This window comes from Mobula birostris, chromosome 30, assembly GCF_030028105.1.
Source record: "Mobula birostris isolate sMobBir1 chromosome 30, sMobBir1.hap1, whole genome shotgun sequence".
In the NCBI taxonomy this organism is placed as follows: domain Eukaryota; kingdom Metazoa; phylum Chordata; class Chondrichthyes; order Myliobatiformes; family Myliobatidae; genus Mobula; species Mobula birostris.
The window spans coordinates 6,956,996-6,977,890 of NC_092399.1; the positions used below are offsets into that span (position 1 = coordinate 6,956,996).

At 44.2% G+C, this 20,895-nt stretch overlaps 1 protein-coding gene across 1 annotated transcript in view; it reads right to left on the minus strand.

The window, feature by feature from the left end:
- zdhhc18a (zinc finger DHHC-type palmitoyltransferase 18a) overlaps positions 1–18,614 on the minus strand; it is a 51,953-nt gene extending 33,339 nt beyond the window's left edge. Inside the window, exons 1-5 of the mRNA XM_072247410.1 lie at positions 18,235–18,614; positions 12,572–12,732; positions 10,494–10,643; positions 10,007–10,144; positions 3,622–3,692 (exon numbers count right to left, since the gene is read on the minus strand). Coding sequence (XP_072103511.1) covers positions 3,622–3,692; positions 10,007–10,144; positions 10,494–10,643; positions 12,572–12,732; positions 18,235–18,470 — 756 coding nt within the window. The 5' untranslated portion in view covers positions 18,471–18,614. The remainder of the gene's footprint in view (positions 1–3,621; positions 3,693–10,006; positions 10,145–10,493; positions 10,644–12,571; positions 12,733–18,234) is intronic.
- Positions 18,615–20,895: the final 2,281 nt, after the last annotated feature.

A 20,895-nucleotide genomic window follows, 5' to 3' on the forward strand; every position in this document is an offset into this window, starting at 1 on the left:
AGCTGTTCCCAGCTTAGGTGCAGCACAAGAAAATTAGCAAGTTTAGATCTCTTGTTAATAGTAGTGTGCTTGGAAGAGTTATGGTTCTGTAGGAGCCATGTGTTCTGTGTTGTATGCTTATTATGGTAACTAGAGGGTAAACAGCTTTAAGTTCCTTGGCATCCACATCACCGAGGATCTCACGTGGTCTGTACACACCAGCTGTGTGGTGAAAAAAGGCACAACAGCATCTCTTTCACCTCAGACGGTTGAGGAAGTTTGGAGTGGCCCCCAAATCCTAAGAACTTTCTACAGGGACACAACTGAGAGCATCCCGACTGGCTGCATCACTGCCTGGTATGGGAACTGTACCTCCCTTAATCACAAGACTCTGCAGGGAGTAGTGTGGACAGCCCAGCGCATCTGTAGTTGTGAACTTTCCATGATTCAGGACATTTACAAAGACAGGTGTGTAAAAAGGGCCCATAGGTTCATTGGGGACCCAAGTCACTCCAACCACAACCTATCCCAGCTGTTACCATCCGGGAAGTGGTACTGCAGCATAAAAGCCAGGGCCAACAGGTCATCAGACTGATGAACTCACGCTGATTTGAGTGTACTCTATATTACATTGACCGTTCTATTTTTTATAATTATGAATTACTATGATTGCACATTTAGATGGAGACGTAACGTAAAGATTTTTACTCATGTATGTGAAGGATATAAGAAATAAAGTCAATTCAATTCAAAAGCACATCGGTGGGGGTGTGGTAGAAGCGAAGGGAGTAAGTTACGTATTCATAGTTATTTCATGGCAGTTTGTAGCTTGGGACCGCAGAGGTCATATCTTTGCTGACCTCCCGAGATATCACTCAACAAATCTTGATTATATGTTTGCTAATTGCTAACAAAGGAACACAATAGGGATTTTGACTCTTTGGAGGCAATCTTTGGAACCATGGGCATGTCACGTATGTATAACAACTCTGTCTGGGGACACAGGCTGGCGGCAAATGTTCTGTTTTGATTTTGGATCAATTTTTTGCTAATACAGATTCAGTTACTGATCTAGAGGTACACTTAAACCCCACCAATGACAGCTAGTAAATTTAAATTCAAGTAATTCAATAAATCTGTAATTACATAAAACTATGACGTTGCTGCAAAATCTAATGTGGCTCCCCCACTCCTCAAGGAAGGAAATCTTTATCAGATCAGGTCTCAAAGCAATTTCCAACATGTTGCTTGACTCTAAACCTTTCAGCAACCCTCTAATGGTTGACCAATCCACTCAATTCAGAGGCCAATTTGGGATGGGCAGTAAATATCAGCCTCTTCAGCAACATCCACATCAAATAAAAATTAGTCTGCTGCAATTCTACCACTGCAGTAATAATTCAGAGTGCTACATCAGTTATCCTCATGGTTTCTACAAATTAAAGTGAAATTAACAGCAATTTTGTGCTGAAAATTAAGAATCCATCTAAAAGCTTCTAAAACAGGGGTTCCCAATCTTTTTAATGCTACAGTCCCACACCACTAACCAAGGAGCTGGGAACCCCTGTTCTAAAACATTCTGTGAAATCAAACAGAAATGAATTACATTTCATAAACACTCCCTCTGATCAACTGGCTTCTGTCTTCACTGTCTTTGACGATTCCAGTGACTTTCAACCAAATTAATAACAAGCCTGAAGATTTTCTCTCGCATATTCAAAAATATTAGTGTGGTTTACAATGTCCACTGTTTTTTGAATGTAGTCAAGCAAAAACAAATTTCTCTTGTAATTCAAAGTGAAAATTATTGTCACTTTCTACATTAGAAAGTTCTATTGAATCTACTGCTTCTTCCTTCCAGAATGTTCCAGTCAAAACAAATACAAATTATTCACTTAACTCTTCTTCCTTTTCCTTAACACTAGTTTACAGCAACAACTCTATTCCAAGCTTCAGTGGAGATTGTCAGTCAGTGGAAGACATTCAATCTAAGTATATAAGCTATATTATGTATTCATATCTATTCAGATTTTTTATTATTGTTATTTTTTATGCTGCATCGGATCTGGAGTAACAATTACCTTGTTCTCCTTTATACCTGTGTACAAGAAATGACAGTAAACAACCTTGAATCAGATAGCTCTTCTGTCAATCAAGCACGATAACCACACTGTGCTAATTTTAGCATTTTGCCTGTGATTAAGTTTAGGCAAGTATTTTCCACACTATAATTTTCTGTAGAAATTAATGTCTCTATTGAGGGAAGTTGTTATTTCCTTTATTTTATTAAATACCCCTTTTTTTTTGTTTGCTATACAAGTCTTGGTTGTGTGTTTAGTTGTGCATGCACTGCCATGCCACTAAATCACCAACTCACTGTTAGGAGGGTTGTGTTAGCTGCATTTCTCAGGAGGAGGAATGCACAGAAAAAAAAACAAACCTTACAAGGGAGAAGGCTGGGAGGGAGATGATCGAGAAACCAAAAGTAAGAAAATTCAACCACAAAAAAAAACAAAGAAAGAGACACAAGTGATTGGCAGAGTCGGAGAGGAGAGGGGGAGGGTCATAGTTACTTGGGGTAGCGGGAGGGCGTCTCTTTGTGTGTGGCTGTGTACAGGAGAGGAGAGATCCTAGGGACCAGAAAGTGAACATTTGGGAAAGTCAAAGGAGGTGGCCCACAAAAATACACGAGAGACTCTAGGAAAAAATGGAAGGCATTGATCTTTAGAGATGGGGATGGGGTGGGGTGGAAGAACATGGTGACATGGATGAGGAGATGTCAAGACAACTCTTAGGATTTTTTTTTTGGGTGGGGGAGCCTGACAGGGAAAAGCTCCCACAGGAAGGAAGAAACAGGATAAAGAGAGAAATCAAAACGTTTCTGAGAGTACAGAAAAATGCACAAGGCTAGTGGAGCTTATGCTCTCATTCAGGAGCAGACTATTAACCCTCGATCATCAGGCTCCTGAACCAGAGTGGATAACGTCATTCACCCCAACACTGAACTGAATCCACACCATATCGAGGACTCTAAAATTCATCTATTCATTATTTATTTTTTCTCTATTTGTATTTACACAATTTGTCATCTTTTACACATTGGTTGTTTGTCTGTCTTTGTGTATAATTTTTCATCGATTCTATTTTTTTTTGGCATCTACTGTGAATGTCCACAAGAAATTGAATCTCAACATAGTATATGCTGCATCAGCAAGTTTGCAGCGCTGGAGGTTTACCGTCTGCATGAGATGATGGGACTTTTGAGAGACTTTTACCGTGCTTATCAAATTACGGTATTGCTTTGCACTGTCGTAACTATATGTTATAATTATGTGGTTTTTGTCAGTTTTTAAGTTGGTTTGTCATGTATTTCTGTGATATCATTCTGGAAAAAGATTATATCACTTCTTAATGCATGCATTACTAAATGATAATAAAAGGGGACTGTGTGTCCTCATAATCTAATCTAATCTAATCTAATGGTACATATGTATGTACGTCACTAATAAATTTACTTTGAACTATATAATCCATTTATTTGATCACAGAAGTAACCTCCACGGAACAATGATAAATGCCACACTAAAGAAAGACTGACATTAGTTACAGCTTGTTCACATCCAACAGCACTGTTCTACTTACATCTTCATTTGTTGTCAGGTTGGAGGCCACCAGGTATGTGTGAAACCCTGAGAGACCCAGAATGGACCAAACTGAGAAAAAACAAACCACCAGCTCAAGTGCGGTAAGCGGAGTCAAGAAAAGTATATTTTCAATGTTCAAGAAAAACTCGTCAGAATCCTAACAAATCACCATTCCCTAACCTATGCACCACTCCCAAGCACACCATCCCTCCCAGGTTCTTTGGGTCTGATTTGCTATCCTCTTCTGCTTAGAAGCTGATTTTGAGGTTTAATTTTTGTTGGTTTGTTATATTATCAACTACTTAATGGTACAAAAAGGAGCAGACTGATAAAGCCCTAAAACCTCTTCCCCCACTTTGTTCTACAATTAATCCCAGGTAAAACAATTGCCCAAAAAAACCTAACCCTTCTCATCCTCCAAAAAGAACATTAGAGTGTGGAAATGCACAGGGCACAATATGCCAGTTTTAATTTCCTAATGACAAGGGGGGAGATCTATATCATGCCCTCCGGCTTGTTCATATCCACTTCCAGTGAAGATCAAGAACAACCAGTATGGTTGAATGATAGGTAAACTTTAATTTAATTAGAAAATTAATTTGCAGGCTGCAAGCCAATTTCCTGCAGGCTTTCTATTCTAATCTCTTGCAATTGTTGGTTTCACTGGCAACTATCAGTGGATTTGGTCCACTCTTCATTGATGCTGGTCTGGCTTTATTTCCCATTACTGACTCTCCTAAATATCCAGGTAATGAATGGTGTACATCGTTTAAGAAACAATCATGCTTAGAATTACAATAAGGCTTTTACAGCTGGGGTATGTTTTTGGCAGGAGAGGAAAAACTATGGAGTCAGAGATTGAACTGGTACTTAGGGCTAGCAATTAAGCTTTTGGAGTTACTGGCTCATTTTATGGATTGGGTTTAAGAGTTTAGTCATAAAGCTGCCTGGGCAGATCCCAATTAAAATTTAGATTAATATACAATTTGGAACTCGAAAACTTGTAAATAGACCAACATATTATTCAAGTGAACTCAATCTGTCCTTTAGTGTCAACTAACAAAGATGCAGGTGTCAGCATGCAAGTAATTATTGAGCAAGATGACATCACCATCTACTAGTTGGATGTGCCTCAAAAACCAGAGAAAATGATAAAGTGGCCTTAAACAATGTGATCTTCAGTATATGCCATCTAATAGTAGCTGTGAAGCGGCAGAAAGCATCTTGCAAAAATTGGACAAGTGTAAAACTCAAACCAAGATAGTTTAAATGGGATATTTTATCATTCATATAGACTAGAATGAGACAATGAGCTCATTTTGAAAGATCATTTTGCAATGGTGGGTGATTTTATACAGCAGGATTATAGAATACCGGTTCAATATTGTGTGTACTTATTTTCTATTCATTTTGTGACTGGCGCTTAAGGCAACAATGAAGCTCTTCCATGTTCATTGCTGTTTTCATAACAATGTTGTTTTGACCAGTCAGGGTTGTTAGCCCCGAGCTGAACCTCCAAACCTGGAGGACTGGTGGACCAATTTTAGTCTGGCCTCTATCCTTTGACCTTTTGGCATGGCTGACCATATCAAGAATCAAAGGACAAGGCCCTGACTCCAGCCAACGGAGCTCTCTGGGTCAATGAGGCACTCTTGGAGGAATATGGTGTGTTAAAGGGACAAACTACTGTCAAGATTACAGACTGCAACAATAAAACAGTCATGCGCTGGGAAGGTGGGGGGTGGGCAGTTGAAAAATTAATCTTTTTATGCTACAGATTCAGTTATTAGCCATGAAGGGCAAGAAATCGATTACTAAAAGAATACATGGATGGTGAAAAACGCAGAGATCAACAAAGAACACATACAAAAAGGCATTAAATAAACAGAGACCTGGAGGACAGAAAGAAGCTGTATCAACAGGTAAGAACTGCAAAAGAGCTGACCTTTTTCGAGTCCTTGTTTGTGTATAGAGGAGCGGAGTTAATGACAAATAGTGATTTCAACCGATGAAATATGGCAGCCCAGTTTCTGTTTTGTTTGAATCTTTTTCATGTTCAGTTATTAAGAGATTGGGAGGTTTAAATTAAATGTTACTCGGAGTCTGTATTTGTATACGTTAACCGTTATTAATGTAATCCCGATCTCTTTGTATCATTATCATTGTTATGGTTATCAATTTGAAACTCAATAAAAAAGGATGAAAAAGAAAGAACTGCAAAAGGGAACAATAATGGAAGGCTTCAGAATGAACAAGTGTTCAGACATAGATTTTCAAAAGCAATCTGAGCCTTTCAAAGCAAGTAACATTGATACTATAAATGCATGAGAAAATGGCATGCACTTTAAATTTTACTTTCAGCATTTATAGAGGAGAAAGGAAGTAACAGTCCAAAAATCTAAGACACTGCTGAATCATGGGAAGGAATTTGCCATAATTTTAAGTGAAAAAGCAACAAAAGAAAATAACAGTATTGAAAATGAAAAACACTAGAATCAGATGGAGTTTGAAAGGAAGGGGTAAACACAAAGGATCTAGTGCTTTCACAGAGTATATGACGAATAAACTCTAACTGGGCTTCCAGCCGGGTACAGCTATCGACTATAACTGACTTTTCGATGACACACTCTGCCATCTTCACCAGGGATGATGCCTGGGTATGTCTAGTCTGGTGGTATTTATACCCCCGTAGTCCGTCCCTCCTGATTGGTTCGTCCTCATCCAACCAGGTTTCCACTCTCCCACCTTGTTTACAATCAAATTCCATCTCAATGTGTATATAATAGTCTTGGAAGCAATACACGGTAGATTTATCAGAGAGGTACCTCAACGCAAAGGGGCTGAGTTATACAGAGCGCTTGCAGAGACAGTGCCGCATTTCCTGTAATTAATGTATAATGTAAGTTAGGTAATGGAGTCATTTTAAAGGAATGGTTTGTAAGTTACTAAAGGGTAGTTGAGAGAAACTATTTCTACCGCTTAAACAAGGAGGCAAAGTTAAAAAATTACAGCCAGACTTTCCAGGGGCAAACACTTCTACATACATCAGGTGGAAAAAACTAATATTCTCTTCTGCAATAATTTCAGAAAACCAAACATGTTAAGAGACCAGGTAAAGGGCTGCATATAGAGTCAGGTCACTTATCAATCACAATCTACTTGGTACAGGTTGGCTAACCTAATCTCTGGTGAGCAGGTAACCAAGCCAGTGGGATTAAATTAAGATGCAGTGCAAACTTCCTCCCTGCACTGTTCGGTGCGTCAGCTGGCAACCTTGCTATTTCTTTACAGCTTGGCTGCTTTCGGAGGCCGAGTTGCTAGCTGATGGCTCAACCCAGCACGGGTATGCTGTGCAAAACATTCCACTAAAAATCTACTAATTCTCAATATCCTGGCTCACGCAGAACATTTTGTTTCAAAGCTAAAGGCCATAACACGAGAAATTTTTTTTCTCATGTAGAAATGCGCACCCATGCCTTACTGTGAAGTAACCTCTCCCATGCAACTCTCCCCCACCCCCAAAGAGGAACATATTCTTCAGGACACGGAAGAACGCAAAAGTTAAAATACAAGTTAAGCAGAGATTTTAACATTCTCTATGGCCCTTGGGCAAATACACCAGTGACACAATGCAACAACACAGAAAAGGATATCTAGCTGGAGTTTCCTGGAGCGTGTTTAATAACCCAATGTCCTGAGATCCTGGGGATGAAACAATGAGAAAGGTTAATGCTGAATGGATTAATTAGATTGGTGCAGTAACAATAGTATCAGTATTAAACTCAAGACCGAAGCTTACAAAGGAATATATGCAGTTTAGTTCAATAGAATTAAAGAAAGATTCATCCAGGGCATACACTCCACTCAAGATCACCTAACTACTTGTTAGCACATATAGTAAATAACTTCAGCAGCTAACCTCAGCCACCAATCTTCAAATGTGAATATAGACTGTAGATTAAATTTAAAATGCAGCCCTGAACAAAGGATTGTGATCACAGTTAACTGGAAGACCAGACAATGCTGATTCAAAATTCATTTTTGTGTCTGTAGTGTAGATGCGAATAAGGTGGTGTAAAAGTTATAACTCAAAGGAAAGCATTGTAGGTGCTTGTAAATACGTAATTGTCCTTCGATCTTTAGCAAATAAAATAGTGTTGGGTTGAGCAGTCTTCTTTCTCCAAAAAGGTCGAAGTGTGATGCCAGCTGTGTCTCATTTTGTCAAATAAAGAGACTACTTCATTTCTACCCACGTCTTCACTCCAGTGACTTAGTTCACTCAACACCACCACGCATTTGGGCAAAGGCCACAGCTCCAATCCTCCAGCACCCACTTGACAAAATCAATAACTCCCATTTATACAGCACCTTTAACAAAATCAACGCCCCCATTCAGACTTCAGAGAAGCGTTATCAACAAATATTTGTTGCTGAGACAAAGGATGATTTAGCTACTCGAGAAAATCTTGGTCAAAGTTAAATGAGTGCACCAAGAGAGGAAAGAAAAGTAGGAAACTGAAGCAATGAATTCTAGAGCGCAAGTCACCATGAAGTGATCTGAGGCATTAAGAAGCACAGGTCATATAACAAGCAGAGGTCAGAGAGACAGTAGTATGAGATTTGGAAGCCAGAGTGAGAAGATCTGATTTAACTATATGCTAAAGTAGATCAGAAAGCTTTGGGAAAAGGAATGAACTTGAAAGTGCAGATTTAAAGTTCACTTTTCAGCAGAATGAGAGGTGTACTAGGATAGTTGTCAAGCTTATGCCATGTACCAACCTTCGGCCAAACTCCTGCCTTGCCTGCAAACTGTAACTAATGCAAATCTTCAGTTCATGACCATCCCTCATGGTCCAGGAACACATCACAACACCGTACGGCTGGGAAGTCTCCAAACTGATGACAAAATAACGATTTCTCCTTCCGGTAAAAAGCTCTCTACCTCCGCTTCCCTTCCTCTTCTATTCCTCACTCTGGCCTTTTACCTCTCCTCATATGCCTATCACCTCCCCCCGGTGCCCTTTCTCCTATGGTCCACTCTACTCTCAGATTCTTTCTTCTCCAGCCCTTGACCTTTCCCACCCACATGGCTTTACCCTATCACCTTCTAGCTACCCCCATCTTTTTATTCTGGCATCTTCCCCCTTCCATTTTCGTCCTGAAGAAGGGTCTCGGCCCGAAACATTGACTGTTTATTCATTTCTATAGATGCTGCCTGACTTGCTGAGTCCCTCCATCATTTTGTGTGTGTTGCTTTGGATTTCCAGCACCTGCAGACTTTTTCGTGTTACTGTTCCCAAGTAACAAATACTTGTTGGACTGGGGTGTAAAATTATCTTTTCTTGCAGTTTAAAATTCCTATGTTTGCTTCTATTTTTATATCATCACCTCTATACACTCAGTGGCCAGTTTATTAGTGCATTAATGCAAATATCTAATCAGCCAATCACCAATGGTCGAAAGGGTCAGTTGTTGTCCAGACCAAACATCACAATGGAGAAGACACTTGATCTAAGTGACTTTGACTGTGTCGGTGCCAGGTGGGGTCATCTGAGAATCTCAAAAACTGCTGATCTCCTGAGATCTTCACTCACAACAGTCTCTGGAGTTTACAGAAAATGGTGAAACAAAAAAAAATCCAGTGAGCGGCAGTTCTGTGGGCAAAAACACCTTGTTCACAGGAGAATGGCCAGACTGGTTCAAATTGACAGGAAGACGACAGTAACTCAAATCACCACGTTACAGCTGTGGTGTGCAGAAGAGCATCTGAGTGCACAACGCGTTGAACCTTGAAGTGGATGGGTTACAGTAGAAGACCGCGAACATCCTATACCTAATAAACTGCCCACTGGGTATACATATAATCATCCAGCAAACTTTCCAGTAATTATGGTACAGTTAACTCTGTATTGTTCTGGAAACTTCTATACTTCTCAGCACCAGGTGTCACACCACTTGAATCTGGCTATTTTGGGTAATCTCTAGTTGGAGTTTGAGATGACCCAAACTAAACTACTTTTTGGTTTGGTCTTTTCTTTGTTCTCTTGATGCTGCCTGTTCTTTGCTCTTGCAACATTTAATTAAACAGCAGTGAGCAACAGGATTTATGCCTCAATTTGACTTCCAAAGGACCTTTGGATCACAAATGCATCAGGATCCAACATTGCTTACAATGAAATGCAAATTACAAGTAGCTCTTACCAATTTTTTTTAAATCAGAAGCCTTGCTACTTCATTCCAAATGAAAAAGGGGTAATTCAGGGAGTGAAAATATCTTTGAAACTCATTTCCAAGGACTAATCAGGTCCACTTTAAATCATTTCTTAAAAAACAATAATAACCCTTGGACTGCCCTAGTTCACATGGGATCAATACAAACTTACGCAGCGCAAGGTGAGTTATCACACAGGCAAAAATGAAAGCAGTTAGAAAGGAAAGCGACAACAAAAACATGTAGAAAAATCTGTAGTTCCTTTTCCCGACACAGTTTCCAACCCAAGGACAATGGTGATCAAATCGCTCTGCAAGAGACAAAAAATTTAACATTAGCCCATCAAAATGCACTTTCTCCCCTGCCATCAGGAAACAGGGCTGATTTGCCTCCCAAATAATCAACTACCTGGGGCAAGTTTTGCCCTCAGTAAACAATGGTATTCAGCTCCTTTTATCCCCCTTCTATTCAATTGCCCATTCACTTTGACCTTGGGGAAATGTTACCCCCTATTTGTCACATATGCCAACTTCCACAAACCTGTGCCCAATGGCCCCATTCCTACCAAAGTCCGTGTGTTTCCTGACAGAGCCCTCAGGGACACAATCCAATCAATTCCATTCCACAATACAGCTCCCTGTGCCCTCACCCACACTCACCCACACAGTTATCACAAAGGCTACAGTGCGACGTTCGCGGGGGCCGGAACATCTTGCAGCTGAAGCAGTATTTAAGCTTCACTGCCTGCCCATTGATCACCACTTCCTTCGTTCGAGGCGGCGGTCGATAACCTGATCCACCAGGGTTATCTGAAAAAGAATGGAGCACCTTCTGTTAGAGTGTGCTGGGGCAGAGGTCCAATGGCCAACAAGCAATTTCTACCAACCGCACTTCCATTCTCTCCCCACACCGCGGGGCGTGAAAGGGAAGGGCCTGTGAGAATCCAGTGAAGGAAAAGCAAACCTGACTCCCTTGATTATTATCCAGATTTCTATTTGATCCCTGCTGCTTTGAAGCCACTGGGTCAACATAGCACAAGGTTCGTGGCAATTCTGGGACCTGTGGAAGCTGGTTCACTGCCCCGTGTAGGGCCAGTTGGCTTTTTCACATACCATGAATCACCTTGAAATCGACTGAGAATGGATCAGTCTGTTTCTGTAGGGGGATAAAGAAAATTGCGAAGAGGCCGTAATGGAGAAGTGCAAAAGTTTGAAGACTGTAAGAGGATACTGGAAAAGATAGGACTAGTTGGGCCGAATGACCTGTTTCTGTGTTGTACTTCTCTAGGACTTTACAGTGATGAAGTGTAGGGAGATGTGATCCGAACGATAATTTAAACTTATAAATGCAGATTACACTAAAGCATATTCATATTCCTTTCTGAACAATTAAAACTGCAATTAATTCTCAATCTCTTTATAAAGGATAATCCATAATTAAGACAGGAACACGAGAGACTGCAGATGCTGGAAATCTGGAGCCACATACAAAGGAGCTGGAGGAACTCAATAGGTCAGGAAGTATCTTTGGAGGAAAATGAACAGTCACTATTTCAGGCCGAAACCCTTCATCAGGACGGGAGAGAAAGAGGGAAGACAGCCAGTACAAAAAGGCATAGAGAAGGGATGCAGCAAGAGCTGGCAGGTGATAGATGGATCCAGGTGAGCAGGGGGGAGTAGGGAAGAGTGGGAATGATGTACAAAGCTAGAACGTGACAGGCTGAAGATGGAATATGATAGGAGAGAACAGTCAACCACAGAATAAAGGGAGGGAAATTGGTGGGAGGAATGTGTGGGTGATGAGCAGAGAGGGTGTGAGAGGGGAAAGAGGATTAAGGACCCCCACCACCCAGGCGACGCCCTCTTCACACTGTTACCATCGAGAAGGAGGTACAGAAGCCTGAAGACACACACTCAGCGATTCAAGAACAGCTCTGCCATCAGATTTCTGAATGGACATTGAATTCAAGAACCCATGAAGCATTTTATTTCTGTTTCTTTGCACTGTTTATTCTAACTTATCAATTTAACAGACATATATGTGTAACTCAGTTTTTTTGTTCTCTATATTTATCATGTATTGCATAGTACTGCTGCTGTCAAGTTAACAAATTTCATGACACATGCGGGAGATATTCAACCTGATTCTGAGATAGGGTAATGGGGTAGGTGGGATAAGGGTCAAAAAACAAAAGGCAAGGACAGAGGGAAGTGGTAACCAGAAATTAGAGAAATCAATGTCAGTTTGGAGGTTAACAAGGCAATGCTCCTCTTCTCTGTGTCTAGCCTCGACCTGGCTATGGACAGACATGTCAATGTAGGATTAGGAACAAGAATTAAGGGAGCTAGCCACTGGGAGATCCCAGTTGGTATGGTATCAAGGGTGCTTAATTTAGTGATTCCTCCAAACTGTGTCGGGTCTCACCAACACAGAGAAGGCCGATCTGGATTCAATAAAGGGTAAGCATAGATTCTCCCGTGAAGGGCTGGAAGGACGTTTTGGGCCCTGAATGGTGGGTGAGGGAGGCGTTAGAGGGAGAGGTGTAACCGTGCGGCTACGGGGATAAGTGCCTGGAGTGGGATCGGTGGGGAGGCACAAGCAGGCAATGGAGTCATGGAGTGAGGGAGAGGGGAGCAGAAACAGTACGTGGTGGTGAAGCCCCAGTACAGATGATGGAAGCTGGAGAGAATGATACATGGAATGCAGGTTTCACAGCCAAATGTGGAGCGTCAGTTACCTATCTGCTTCTCCAAGTGGGCTGCTTCATCTGGCGTCGCTCGTGGCAGAATCCCAGGGTCGGTGAAACTCGTGTGCAGCAGTGCACTTAATACAAACACAAACAGCAGCCCCGCGATAATGGGAATAGCCAGCGTCAGGTTCTCCGTCAGGTAAGGACAGCTGTGAAAACAGAGTACCATAGCTTTACCAAACACAAGCAGCAGCCCCGCGTTAATGGGAATGGTCAGAGCCAGGTTTTCTGTCAGGTAAGGACAGCTGTAAAAACGGACTGCAATAGCTTAACCTTTCCTCTGGGCCTCAGCAACATGCCTCATAAATCACAGGAGAAAAGATTTATTATAACACACACAAAACGCTGCAGGAACTCAGCTGGTCAGGCAGCATCCATGGAAATGAATAAACAGGCTGAGAGCTTTCATCAGGGCCTGATGAATAATCAGTCGACATTTCATCAGGACCCAAAGAATAATCAGTCGACATTTCATCAGGACCCAAAAAATAATCAGTCGGCGTTTCATCAGGACCCGATTAAGGCTATTGGCCAGAAGCAGCAACTGTTTTCATTTCCATAGATGCTGCCTGAGCTGCTGAGTTCCTCCAGCGTTTTGTACGTGTTACTCCGGATTTCCAGCATCTACATAATCTCTTGTTTATGAGAAGATGTATTTATTTTACTGAGAGATACAATGCGGTAACTGGCCCTTCCAGCTCTACGTACTGCCCAATGACACACATGACCCATTAACCTATTAATCCGTACATCTTTGGAAGGTGAGAGGAAACCCACATGCTCACAGGGAGAACATACAAACTCCTTACAGACAATGGCCGAATTGAACCGGGGTCACTGGCACTGTAAAAGCGTTACACTAATCACTCTGGCTTTACCCCTCTACTGTTCTCACCTGGAGGTATCTGACGAGCCAATATCATGGGAGTTTTATTCTACATCTCTCCAGTTCCAACTGCAATTTCAGTCAGGTTGTCATCATCAGTTCTGGAAATGCAGGTGCATCACCGTCAAACAAGAATTACCAAATAGAAACAGATCATTTAGTCAATCAAGTCTGATGTGGTATTTACCCTCCACAATAAATACCTGGAGTATTTATGGTATGTGTGGTGTCCCGGTTCTGAGAATCTACACTGTTTCTATTTTGCAACTTCTAATCTAGAAAGTAGTTTCGACTGGAAGGTGAGACTAGAACTAGGGGACACTGCCTCAAGATTCAGGGAATTAGATTTAGGACTGAGAAGAGGAAGAATTTCTTTTCCCAGGGATCAGTGATCTGTGGAATTCTCTGCCCAGGGAAACAGTGAAAGCACATCATCATCATGTGCCGTGTCGGATGACGTGGGCGATCATGGTCTTTCCATGACATGATTGTTCTAGGAAAATTATTTATTCATTTATTTATTTTTACAGAAGTGGTTTGCCATTGCCTTCTTCTGGGCAGTGTCTTTACAAGATGGGTGACCCTGGCCATTATCAATACTCTTCAGAGAGTACCTGCCTGGCGTCAGTGGTCACATAACCAGGACTTGTGATGTGCACCACCTGCTCCCATGGCTTCACGTGACCCTGATCGGGGGCTAACTAGATAACCATCAAAAAGGGATAGGCAGCCAGTGCAGATTACCCCGCGGCAGTTGCCCTGGATACTGCTGAGGGGAGGAGGGAGATGTTCCGGCAGAGGAAAGCCACTGCACTCAGGTCTCTGGCTCTATGGCTCAGTAGAGAAGAGGGGAGAGGAGTCAAACTTAGTGATAGGGGATTCAATGATTAGGGAGACAGACAGGAAGTGCTGTGGATGAGGACAAGATTCCTGGATGGTACATTGCGTCCTGGGTGCCAGAGTCAGGGACAACTCAAACTGAGTTTACATACCCTTAAGTGGGAGGGTGAGCAGCCAGAGCCACTGCCCACATCAGAATCAGTGACGTAGGTAGGAATGCTACATGCTAGTGAGGCCAGAAGTAGGAAAACAATTTAACACGTGGCTAAGGAGATGGTGCAGGAGGGAGGGCGGGCTTCAGAGTTTTGGATTATCAGGCTCTTTTCCACGGAAGATGGGACCTGTACAGGCAGGACTGTTTTCACCTGAACTGGAAGGGGGGGGCTAACATCCTTGCAGGAAGGTTTGCTAGTGCTGCACAGGGCAGGGGCATTTTAAAGTAGAACCGCAGAGAGATAACAACCAGAGCAGATAGTGGAGTGGTTTGGGGGAAAGAAGTTGTTACGCCTATATACAAAGTCAGCATGGCGGGACTAATGTCCTGAGCTGTGTATATTTCAATGCAAGGAGTATTGTACAAAAGACAGATGAGCTCAGGGCATGAATCAGTACATGGAATTATATCGTAGCCATTAGTGAGACTTGGCTGCAGGAAGAGCAGGACTGGCAGCTCAATATTCCAGGGTTCCATTGTTTTAGAGGTGAGAGAGTGGGTGGGATGAAAAGGAGAGGGGTGACTTTACTAGTCGGGAAAAAAGTCACAGCAGTTCTCAGTCAGGACAGTCTGGAGAGCTCATCTAGTGAGGCTTTACGGGCAGAAGTGAGGAATAAGAAAGGTGTGACCTCTTTAATGGGACTATATTATAGGCCACCCAAAAGTCAGCGGAATTTAGAGGAACAAATTTGTAAAGAGGTCGCAAACTATTGCAAGAAACACAAGGTTGTGATAGTAGGTGATTTTAACTTTCTACATATTGATTGGGACTCACATACTGTAAAAGGATTGGATGGGAAAAAGTTTATCAATTGTTTCCAAAAAGTTTTCTTAATCAATATATAGAGGTCCCCACAATAGGGAATGCAATACTAGATCTCCTGTTAAGGAATTAGACAGGGCAGGAGACAGAAGTTTGTGTAGGGGAACATCTAGTGATCATAAGGCCATTAATTTCGACATAATTATGCAGAAGGATAGGTCTCGCCCTTGAGTTGAGATTCTAAATCGTAGAAAGGCCCATTTTGATGGTGTCAGAAAGGATTCTGGCCAGTGTGGATTGGGACAAGTTGTTCTCAGGCAAGTGTGTGGCTGGTAGGTGGTAGGCTCAGAGTCTGAAACATCGACCGTTTACCCTCACCCGCAGCGTTCCTCCAACATTGTGTGTGTGTTGCCCTGCAGAATCTGTGTTTATAACCCCCAGGCGGCTCTGCATCCTTTTGCATTACTGTCTCTTCAGGACTGATTTCATGGCGTGACGGCAGTCGCCATGGCCGGTTCTGTGGTGTAGCAGGTCGGTGAGCCACCTATCACCTGCCAGCTCTTACTCCACCCTTCCCTTCACCTTTTCATACTAGCCACCTCCCCTCCTCCTTTCTTGTTGAAATGAAGGGTGCCCATTTCCCTTAGCCTGACCTGCTGAGATGCTCCTGCGCTCTGTGTGCTGTTCACAGTAGCAATTTTTGAAGCATGCCAGTATACTGCAAGAATACTGTTTCCCATAACCAAGACTTTGTCAGTAGGACTGATATGTCAGTGAAGTCACCCCAACTAGAGAAACAAAGAGCAGCAAATATAGGAAGTCTGAAACAAAACCAGAAGATGCCTGAAATAGTTGGCAGGTCAGACAACATTCCTCAATAGTTTAACAAAAAACCCATCAGCCAAGTAATCTGCTGGATAAACTCTACAGGTCAAGAAGAAAGGAACTGTCAGTGTTCCAGTCGAAACAGATGGGGAGAGCGGTTCATTAGCCGAAATCTAGAAGGAAAACTCTGATCTCAAATCTCCACTGCTTTGCAGCCTCACCCACTCATGCAGAAAGCTTCGGGAGTGAACCCCGAATGAAAAATCCAGAGCTGGAATCACTACGGCAGTCCTACGTTGAATTCAACTGGCAACTCCTGCCACACCGCTGGCGCCAGACTATGATCAATCTCTGCCGTTCATTTGGATTCATCAGCTATGGGAAGAGGAGGCTGCTGAGGAGGTAGCAGCTTGCTCTCCATATCGTACTGTGTATCAACTTAGACAGCATGGACACAACATCCATGGTCAACGCCAACCAACTGGGAGGGGAGGGGCCACCAGGTTGAAACCCTACATCAGAAACTGACTGGTCCTGGACGAGTTGGGCGGACGAGCCGGTTTTCTTGTTTGTCACCATTGACTCTGCCAACTTCACTAGAATTCTCAGAAATCTGGCCAACAAGAGCTGAAAGCTTGCTGTAACATTCAACCATGACTCATCCTCCATATCAACATCCTATTCCACCTCTCACGGCCCAGAACAGTAAACAAAAATGTAGTGTACTTTCCAAATTACTTGTCGCACCTGTCTTTGCTAAGTCCTGCATTGGGACATCCAGATTTCTCTGCATATCAGAATGTTGCAATCTTGCATTCAGATTTTTTTTTTCCAATTTCCCCTCCCAAGATGTATAACTGCACGTAATTTTGTCAGATCTTTACTAACTTGTTTAATCCCTTTGCCTTTCACAATTTACACTCTATCTTTGTGCAACCGCGCCTTCACCGACTTGACTCATTTCTATAAACTGGCCCCACCACCAAACTCTGGAACATTTATCATTGTATCCAACCAGAAAAAGACCCACTTACACCCACTTCGCGTTAGTCAGCCACCCCGCTAGATTTTATGTTCTGTGATAACATCTGATGTGGAGTCCCAGAGCAATGCAGCACACAAACAAGTCTTTCCGCGCTGCTGGTCCAACTTCCCAACGCACGCAAAATGCTGGAGGAACTCAGCAGCTAACGGAAAAGAGTAAACAGTCGACCTTTCAGGCCGAGACCCTTCATCAGGACTCCTTGCTGGTCCCAGTTGCCCACAACCCTCCCCCCCCCCCATGTACCTATCCAAATGCCTCCTGCCTTCTCTTTTCACCCCAAGGAGCCAAAAACAATGGGGAACTGGGTCGAGCAGAGCCGAACACTCGCTCGCTCACTCACTGAGTCAGTGAGGCCAGCCGGGTGGACACTCTCCCCCGGCAAACAGCTGCTAGAAATCCAAGTGTAGTATGTTTTTTTTAAATGATCACTTGGTAGTTTCTTGTTTCCCGTCACTAAGACCATTGTTGAACAAAGCAAGGCGAAGATACGTTTACAATTAGTCCAGACAGGTCTCCGGCTCAATAAAGGCACAATAGCTGAGTGCTAGCCATCTGTGGAACAACCCCCTCCCACGACGATCATGGTGGCAAACACCTAAAATCCTTCAGTGGCAAACGTGAAGAAAAAGCTGTAAGTCCTCAGATCCCAATCACTCAATAACTGCAACGCCAGGAAAGTATATAGTTGCTACTCAGGACCGAGCGCAGTGCATCTGTCCCAATCCCAACACTCGCCCCACACACAGCCGACGGATGTTCCCAAGGAAATCCCACCCAGGTCATTGAAAGGGAAGCTCCCAGCACACAAAGGCCGGCGGTTTATCTCTAACTTCAGGGTATTATCCACAGTCCAAAACGGTCCGGAGGGCGGAGAGACCCGGGGCTGCAAGATGCTGGAATCTGGAGCAACAAACACATTGCCGGGTGAATTCAGCGGGTCGGGCGGCCTCTGGACAGCTAGCGAGACCCTTTACCTGGACTGGAGCTCCGGCCCCGGCCCCGGCCCCCGCCCGGCGGCAGGACACCGACCTCAGCCCAACTTCTGGAAGCAGCGCACCCCGACCAGAAGGCAACTTACTCGAACCCGAAGAAGAGGCCGCTGGTGCCGAGGATGAGGCCCAGGGTCAGGTAGAAGGCGCCACTCTGCCGCCCGGTTATCAGCCGCCCGTCGCAGAAGAACCGATTCTTGCCGGCGAACGACTCCCACTTGCGCCGGCGCCGCTGCTTGCCCGAGGCCGGAGTCTGACACGGGGGAGCCGGCGTGGAGCCTTGCCCGCGCCCCAGTGCGATCTGCCGGTACTCGCACACCTTCATCACCGAAACGGCCGGGGGTGCTCAGCGCTCCGGGTCTCCGCTCCCGGTCATCCGGTTCCCTCACTCAGGCCGCCACACTTCCCATATACCCTCAGCCTCCGACAGCCAGGGAGCCGGTCCGCTAACGCGGGCAGGAGCAACCTCCGGCCGCAGCGACACCCAGCGGACAGCCGGGGAGCCGGTCCGCTAACGCGGGCAGGAGCAACCTCCGGCCGCAGCGACACCCAGCGGACAGCCGGGGAGCCGGTCCGCTAACGCGGGCAGGAGCAACCTCCGGCCGCAGCGACACCCAGCGGACAGCCGGGGAGCCGGTCCGCTAACGCGGGCAGGAGCAACCTCCGGCCGCAGCGACACCCAGCGGACAGCCGGGGAGCCGGTCCGCTAACGCGGGCAGGAGCAACCTCCGGCCGCAGCGACACCCAGCGGACAGCCGGGGAGCCGGTCCGCTAACGCGGGCAGGAGCAACCTCCGGCCGCAGCGACACCCAGCGGACAGCCGGGGAGCCGGTCCGCTAACGCGGGCAGGAGCAACCTCCGGCCGCAGCGACACCCAGCGGACAGCCGGGGAGCCGGTCCGCTAACGCGGGCAGGAGCAACCTCCGGCCGCAGCGACACCCAGCGGACAGCCAGGGAGCCCGTCCGCTAACGCGGGCAAGAGCAACCTCCTCCAGGGACACCTAGCGGACAGCCAGGAAGCCGGTCCACAAACGCGGGCAGGAGCAACCTCCGGCTGCAACGACACCCAGGGGTGAGGAGCCGCCACAACCAGAGCTCCGGCTTCTTCCTCGGACGATTGGCAGTCCAAATTAAAAGCGCATCCCTGCCGCCAACTGGACTGGGTTGTGGTGTAGAGTTGGGGGAAAACCCCTTACTGCTACTCTTTCAAATGAAATCTACAGCCCAGCGCATCTGTGGATGTGAACATCCTACTATTCAGGCCATCTACAGAAACAGGTGCATCAAAAGGGCCCGAAGGATCCGAGTCACCCCAGCCAGACTGTTCCAGCTGCTCCCATCCGGGAAACGGTCCGCAGCGTTAAAGTCAGAACCAACAGGCTCCAGGACAGCTTCTTCCACTAGGCCATCAGACTGATGAACTCATGCCGATACAATTGTATAGCTGATACTATGCTATACTGACTGTCCTGTTGTACATACTATTTATTACAAATTACTATAAGTTGCATTCTGACGGAGACGTAACGTAAAGATTTTTACTACTCATATATGTGAAGGATGTAAGAAATAATGTCAATTCAATTAAATTACCCCCCAAAAAACCCTATAGATTGTAAAATCTCTGAGGATTTAATCTGGTCCCAACATATCGATGGAGTTATAAAGAAGGCAAGACAGCGGCTATATTTCATTAGGAGTTTCAAGAGATTTGGTATGTCAACAAATACACTCAAAAACTTCTGTACATGTACAGCACCCAGGGCGTGCCCTTTTCTCACTGTTACCATCAGGGAGGAGGTACAGAAGCCTGAAGACACACACTCAGCGATTCACGAACAGCTTCTTCCCCTCTGCCACCCGATTCCTAAATGGACATTGAACCCTTGGACACTACCTCACTTTTGTAACATATAGTATTTCTGTTTTTGCACAATTTTAATCTATTCAATGTACGTATACTGCAATTGATTGTTATTTTTTATTATTTTATTTTGTTTTCTCTTCTATATTATGTATTGCATTGAACTGCTGCTGCTAAGTTACCGAATATCACGTCACATGCCGGTGATAATAAACCTGATTCAGATTCTAAGTAACGAAAAACGAGACTGTACTGTGAATTAAAGTCAATCTCGTAATTTAGCAGTTTTTAAGAGAAAACTAGCACCAAAGATCGTAATGAAGCCTGCATTTGATTTAATTCAAAGTTACATGCTTAACTTTGTAATAGTATACGTTTAGCTGTTTCAAATGACAAAACCTACACAACCCAGAATGAGTCCAGAGGGTCTTGGCCCGAAACGTCTTTTCCATAGATGCTGACCTGCTGCGTTCCTCGAGCATTCTGTGAGTGTTGCTTTGGATATTTTCTCGTGTTCGTGATACGACAACCAAAAATGATGTTTTCCAACAAGACTGAATTCAGACGGAGACGTAACGTAAAGATTTTTTACTCGTCGTGTATGTGAAGGATGTAACAAATAAAATCAATTCAATATAACGTATGCCCAACTCTAAGTCATGTCAAACTAATTCCTTCCCTTCTTGTTTTACCTCTTCTCCCATAATGCCCAATATCCCACGTCTTGTCATCGCCCCCCTAATTCTTTACCCTACCAACCCCTTAGCTTCTCACTTGCTAAGTGGAAGGTCTATATCTGTTGAACTTCTAACAGCTTTCTTAGCTAAACGATCAACCAATTCATTCCCCTCAATACCTCTACGTGCAGGGACCCATAAGAAACAAG